This window comes from Pongo abelii, chromosome 15 (genome assembly GCF_028885655.2).
Source record: "Pongo abelii isolate AG06213 chromosome 15, NHGRI_mPonAbe1-v2.0_pri, whole genome shotgun sequence".
Classification (NCBI taxonomy): Eukaryota; Metazoa; Chordata; class Mammalia; order Primates; family Hominidae; genus Pongo; species Pongo abelii.
This window is the reverse complement of record NC_072000.2, coordinates 245,317-252,252: the sequence shown is the minus strand read 5'-3', so window position 1 is coordinate 252,252 and position 6,936 is coordinate 245,317. Positions and strand designations below refer to the sequence as shown.

The following is a 6,936-nucleotide window of genomic DNA, read 5'->3' as shown; positions in this document are numbered from 1 at the left end:
TGTTCTTCCCTCCCTCCCCCGGTTTTTTCCTCCCTTTCTCCCGCTCTGCCTCTTTCTCTCCCTTCCAGGGTCCCTCCGTCCATCCATCCTTTCCTAGCTCCATCCTTCTGTCCCACTCTGTCTCCTTTCCTGTCCTCATCTCTGCCTGCCTTCTCTCTTGCCTGGAAATGGCAGCACCCCGGTTTGCGCGGGGTCTCGGGTCTTTATTTAGTTGCAAGGCGCTCCATGGTGCTGGCGAAGAGGCTGGCGGGACACGGGTTGGCAAGTGATAGTGAGCGAAGGGGCAGAGGAGTCGAGCCCCGGAAAGGAGAACTGGCCTGGCTTCTGTCCCGGCCCAGTGTTTCGCGGACTGAGGTCTCCGCCAACCCGACTGAAGAAAGCGGGGGAAAAAGGGATGAGAGCTCCGCCTGGGCTGGTTAGAAAACCTAGGCTGCTGCCCGCAAACCCGCGCATGCGCAGTAGACAGTCCACCTCCCGGTACCTGGAAGGACCCTGGGATCCCCGGGATGCTCAGGAAAGAATGACAGCTGTGTGGAGTCTCCCGCCGGACCTGGAACTCAGGGAGCCTAGACAGGTCAGCTGGAAGGGAAGACACGCCTCTCCATACCGAGCCAGAGGTTCACCGTGAAAGAGAGGCCGCCGCTCTGCCCCCGCCCCGCCCCAACCCCGCGTCCTAAAGCTCCTCCAGCAGAGCCCGGTGTTCTTCCTGGCTGAGGAGTGGTTCCAGCAGAGCGGGCTCTTCCACGTCCTTCAGCTCCCCCAGTGACACCGGACCTTGGAAAGGTTGTGCCTTTTGCTGAAACTCTGGGGTCTACAGGAGCTCATCTAACAGGCAGGGGGTGAGTGCAGAGCAGCTCCCCGGCTCCTGGAGCGGTTGGGAGGCGCCTGCATGGCTGGCATCTGTGCTTGACGCGGAGGCCTCCGGGGTCGCGAGCTTCGGAGGTGGAGGTGCCCCGTCTTCGGGTTCCCACGCCGCCCTGGCGACCTGGGGCTGCAGCCCCACCGCGGACTCCGGTGGGACATGGGTGGCGCAAGCACACCTTGCCCCTGTGACTCAGCTTGAGGGGGCCCAGGCTGTCCCACCGAGCACGCGCCCAGCAGGCCGTCGCGCTGCGGGTCCTGGTCCTCCCGGCATTTGTGGGGGTGCGGAGGCCTCCGAGGAGCCTGAGGGTGGGAGAGCCCCACTTCCGGAGGAGCCAGGGTAGGGAACACAAAGCCCCGCGTGCCGGGGCAGGTTGGGAGATCCCTTCTGTCTGGCGGTCTGGCTGGGCTGGAGCAGGGGGACGGCCCTTGCTCCCTGGCTCACGAAAGCCCCCTGTGGGAGAGCCCCAGGCGCGCAGGGCACGTGGGGTGCGGGAAGCGCCGTTCCCCACGCCCCGGCGTGGGCGAAGGCGACCCACGAGGGAGCAGGGTGACACCCGCCGGGGGCCGCGTTGCACAGGCCGCCTGCGTGCGCGGGCGCCCTGCCACCCTGTCCCGGGTGCCTGGCCCTTCGATTCTGAAACCAGATCTGAATCCTGGACTCCGGGAGGCCCGTCTCTCTGGCCAGTTCTTCCCTGGCAGCGATGCCTGGAAAGCGATCCTTCTCAAAGGCGCGGAGGAGCAGGGCGGACTGGCATCCGGTGACGGCGGTCCGCTTTCGCCTGCCTTCTTGCGGGCCGCGTCTCCCGGGCCAGGGCCGAGATTCCCGCCGGTGCCGCCTCAGCTGGCGTGACCTCTCATTCTGAAACCAAATCTGGACCCTGGGCTCCGGAACGCCGATGGCCTGGGCCAGCCCTTCTCTGGTGGCGATGCCCGGGTACGGGTTCCGCTCAAAGCAGGCTCGCAGGGCCTCGCTTTGGCTCGGGGTCCAGACGAGTCTCCTTCGCCGTCCTCGTCCTCGGGCTTCCGCGGGGAGGGTGCCGTCCGAAGGTGTCGGGAGAGCCATCGCGGGGAGCCCCGGCCGGAATTTCACGGACGGACACGGGCACAGAGAGGCCCGCGGGCTCCCGGGCACCTCAGCCGGCCTCTGCGCTACAGGCAGGTGCAGCCAGGAGGCCCTTAGAAAGACGCACCACCTCCACCCCGTTATGAACATGCATGAGCTCGGGGCCCAAGGTCCCGGGGTAGCCCGCCCTCCGAAGCCGAAAACCACAGGGACCAGGGCCTTGTGGGGTGGGTGGGTGTAGGGACAGATTGGAGGGGAAAGAGGGGCTTTGGGGCTGGCTCTCTGAGGTTCTCCAGTAATTCTATGGAAACTGGATGCCGCTGTCTTGACTCCCAGTTTTCAGGCAGAAACCACCCTGAAGGGTGGAGTGTGGAACTGAACTTCCATGACAGTCTTGAGTTTTCCAGGCCCTCTCCGTGAAGGCGGCAATGCCTGTGGATGTCGCCGTTGCCGTGATAGTCTCACACACGCAGAGGTGTGGATCTCATTCATTTTCATGTAGAAAACGAGAGCGAAACTACAGAGAAAAGAAACGTCCCGTGCATCACGGCCTGACCACGGATTCCTGTTTCCTGCAACAAGGGAAGTCTGCACTGTGGACTGTTTGGAAACTGGAAAGGAGAGCGAAGACAGGATGCTGCTTTTCCACGCTTCGCTGGAGGTTTCTGGGTCCCCACAGAGCTCGGGAAACAAACAGTCAACATGGTCACGCTTTCGGGGGCCAGAGACATCTGAGCAACAGGCCCCCTTGCAGAGGGCAAAGGGGTGGGCCTGAGTGTGACTCCTGTGTGGACGGGACTATCCCCCTCGCGCTCTGTTGCAGGCTCAAGGTGGGGCCATCTCATCTGTGAACCACGTGGATGAAAAACGGACAATCACCCGAGTCTCGGCTCATTGCTCTCTGGGCAATTCGCTCATTCCTCGGGAGGCGGAATTCGTCCGAATCGCTCCGGGATGAAGTGACCCAGGCGGGCGATCCGGAGGGCCCGTGAGCGCCCCGCAGGCAGACGCGGCTGTGGGCCAAGCACTTAGCCTGCACTGGGCACCCAACATTTTCCGGGAGCGCGAGGTCCTGCTGGTCCTGGAGGCAGAAGACCGCTTTTCTCTCTGCCTTGCTCTCTCTGTCTCTTGCTCCCTTTCTCTCTCTGTCCTTCCCTTCCTCCCTCCCCCCTCCCTACCTCCCTTCCTCCCCCCTCCCCACTTTCTCCTTTCCAATGTCCCTCTGTCCATCTGTCCTTTTCTCGCTCCATTCCTCCTTTTCTCTCTGTTTCTGTTCCTTTCCCCATCTCTATTTTTCAACATTATATGATCCCATTGTGTGTATCTGTGTGTTAACATTTTTAGCAATGAAGTTCATTTTCATTGAGATATCTATATTGTTATTTAGACATGTGATTTATGTATGTGCATTTGTTTAATAGACATAAATTTATTTCAGAGTTATTCTACAGCGTAGTGTAAGCATAACTCATAAGCCGTGTGAACCCAAAAATTGTGTGACTCGCGTTACTGTGATTCTTTTCTATTGCAGTGCTCGAGAATAAAATCTCTATATCTCCAATTTATATCTGAGTATTACCATTGAATTGGCCCCGTTTCCTGTAGTGACAGAACACTATTCCCGGACTATGACAAGAGCTGTGGACTGTGGCGAGGTCAGGGTTAGGATGATGCAGAAGTGAAGATAAGACATTCTCTTTTTCACATCTTTATTAAATACAAATTCCATATGAAAGAAATTTAAAATTCCAAATAACATTAATGTTTATTTCATTATTACATAAAGTGAAAATTATAAAGCAACCAAACAAGTCATTAATACACTTAGATAATGAAAGATTGTATGATCTCAGTACAAAATACAAGTAGAATATACATCAAATATAACAAATACACTGTGTTGTAGTCATATCCTGCAATACAGTACAATCAATTGAAATGTATAAAATACAATAAAATATAAATTCAGGATGTTTAAAATGAAATAAAACATGACACAGGTCAATAAATAAGTACAATCATTTACCATTTAATATATCTTGACTTAAATTTTATGTAGAAATATTAAAAGTAAACAGCTTGCATAGTAATTTTACTATAATTATATCAAACTGTAAAAATGTATAGACATTTTCCCACAGGGAGTGCTACTAATGGTTTGTGGATATTAGTACTCCATGGGTTCAGGCTGGAAGAGTGAGAGCCTACAACATTTTCTGGATTAAAAGTGAAGCAATTTCTTGGTAAAGCGGCTCATGCCTGTAACCCCAGCACGTTGGGAGGCGGAGGCTGGCAGATCACTTGAGTCCGAGGCCAACCTGGCCAACGTGACAAAACTCTACTAACAATACAAGAAAAAAAAATTAGCCAGGCATGGCGGTACATGCCTGTAGTCCCAGCTACTTGGGAGGCTGAGGCATGAGAATTGTTTGAACCCAGGAAGCAGAGGTTGCAGTGGGCTAAGATTGTGCCACTGCACGCCAGCCTGAGTGACATAGCAAGACTGTCTCAAAAAAAAAAAGAGCATATAATTTTATATTTACTTTTCTACAATCTAAAATATGCAAATTCACAATTACAATCTAATATTTTTCTGATTATATAGAAATGCACGACTGTCATCAGACATCCAAAAGGCATCAAATGTCTAACATGAAATATCAAATTTGTCTATAGCCTTAGCGGTCTGCAAAATGCAGGGCTCAGCATTCTGATTATACCGCTCAAGTTTCTTTCCTATGACTTCTTCAGGTTCTGTCATTTATTAACACACTGTGTCTAAAATTGTCACTGCTGGTCATCTGGAAGAATCTGAGAAGAAGCAGGTCCTTGTTCTCATTCCTAGAGCTGCATCTCTGCTGAATAGGGTCAGGGTGCTCCCAGCGTAGCCTTATCTGATCCACTGACAGGCTCAGTTATCTCCTGCCCAGGGAAGGGATGGGTTTCTCTCTCCAAGGCTGAATCCCCAGGGCCAGGCAGTGTGGCTGGGACAAGCCAGCTCTCAGCAGGGAAGACATAAGCTGCCTGGGTGGCCATGGAATACAAGGTCTGCACCTGGGCACACAGAGGCCCCCGGAGCTGAGTGAGCAGTATCCGCTGCTCACAGGTCAGTGGAGAATGGATCTGCTGTGCCCACACCTGGGCTAGGTCTTGATAAACAGTCTCTGACATAGCTCGCACAGAGGTCACCAAGCTTTTTCGAAGTGACGGTGTTTGGACTCCTAGGGCCCGAGACCTATGCCGCTCGCTGCGCCCAGTGCGAACCCTGGAACGTCCCCTATGGTGGGCATCACAGGTCTCCTGGATTTCACTGTTGTGCACAGCGGCGGAGGATCTTGATTTTTTATTCAACGTCAAGCTGCACTCCTCTTCTGGACAGTTCCCTGCAAAGAAAGCATTTGAGAGACTCACCAGAGCAGTCCCCACAGACCCTCATTTCCAGAACCCCCTGTGCACCCAGGTGAACCCCACTTGTCTCTCCCACTCCTTCCTATCTCAGCCTGGAATGAAGTGAGGCTGAACTGCTTGTGAGTCCCCAAATATTCTCAGAGTGCTAGGATCTCAAAAATTTACTTGTCAATAAGTAACTCTCTTTCCGCTCCAGCCTCATATAAAAGTTTCCTAATTATTTGCTTTTTGGGGCAAACCAAAAACAAAAAAACCACCACCACCAACAACAACAACAAACACCAAGATTCTACCTGCTCTGTCTTGGCAGCTGTCCTTGGAACTGATTTTTCTTTTCCTGCAGTTTTTCCGGTATGAGCTGGACTCTGGTTCTGTGAACACAATGAAAGTTTGAGAAAGTGCCTCCAACTGAACACCCTGAAATTCCTAGTCCATCCTGGTTACACAGGAGCTGAGGTTACCAGCAAACTCCAGCTCTCTTCTGTTTTCCAGTGTCCAGGATCTGTATGGCCCTGGCTGCCAAGGAGCTCCCAGTTTCCTTGCCAGGGGAGCCTGTGTTGCTACCCTGTCCCTTCTCACCTTGAAAGAGCCAAATCTTACCTGATCCAGCAGTGCTGTTCCCGGCCTTGAGCTTGGTTTCCTCAGAATTCTCCTTGTTTGGATTGGGCTCTGATCCTGCTGCAAAACAAAGTTTAGATAAGTCACCTCTCCCTAGGAAGAGTCCCATAGTCTATCTCTGATGCATTTTTGCAGATCAGTCTTTCATGTGAAGCTCTTCTGCCAGAGTCACGAGTGAACACATTTCTCAAAGTCCCCTGAGAGCACTAAGCCATTTCCCATCCCCAAATCTCAAAATAAAACCCTACTAAAGACATATAGCTCAGTATCCCTGATTCCAACCCTCCTTCCAGCCTTCACAGGAGCAGCCCAAGGCCTTACCTTGCCTTTGTATGTGCTTCTCACTGGAATGGGAGAAGGCGGTCTTGCCTTTTCCTTTGAATGGTTTCTTCTCATCTGAGCCCTTTTCTGTAAAGGAGATCTTTTGGAAAGGGGGCTGGTCAGTGGAGCACTGGATGGAGGAGCAGTGGATATCGGGGTCTTCATTTCCCTTTCCCATGTTGAAGCTCAAGTCAAAGGTGCGCTCTCTCACACGTCCAAAGGCAGAGTGTGGGTTATTCTGCTAGATCTGCCTTTTATACCTCCCTCGGCTGGGCGTGGCTTACTCTTATTGGCTGAGCAGTTTTCTCATTCCTGCCGCTTCTTAGAGCCTCAATCAGAAGTTTCTTGCTGTAGTTCTACTGGGGACCTAGACACAAGCTTATGTCTTCCCTGCTGAGAGCTGGCTTGTCCCAGCCACACTGCCTGGCCCTGGGGATTCAGCCTTGGAGAGAGAAACCCATCCCTTCCCAGGGGAGACATTTTCAGGTCCTCTTATAGTTTCAAGAAAACAAAGAACTGGGAGCACAGGGATCGGAAGATCGGAGAATCTTTTCTTCCAATTTCTGTCCCAGTTCCTACCTGGAAGTATTTATGATCCTGTTCACCTTTCAAGATGCACAATTAAACATGCCTATATTGACATATGTTATATATTTTGCACA

The 6,936-nt window shown here is 52.6% G+C and overlaps 1 protein-coding gene across 2 annotated transcripts; it reads right to left on the bottom strand.

The window, feature by feature from the left end:
* Window positions 1-4,795: 4,795 nt before the first annotated feature.
* On the bottom strand, window positions 4,796-6,452 carry LOC134759930 (protein FRG2-like-2). Of its 2 annotated transcripts, none has more exons than XM_063715299.1 (4): window positions 6,275-6,452; window positions 5,936-6,013; window positions 5,629-5,706; window positions 4,796-5,310 (listed from the first exon to the last, which is right to left on the bottom strand). In XM_063715299.1, the coding sequence occupies exons 1-4, from the start codon at window positions 6,450-6,452 to the stop codon at window positions 4,796-4,798; spliced, it is 849 nt and encodes a 282-aa protein (XP_063571369.1). The 2 variants fall into 2 exon arrangements, with proteins under 2 accessions (XP_063571369.1, XP_063571370.1); XM_063715300.1 differs by having other exon boundaries at window positions 5,936-6,010.
* Between the last annotated feature and the right edge of the window lie 484 nt (window positions 6,453-6,936).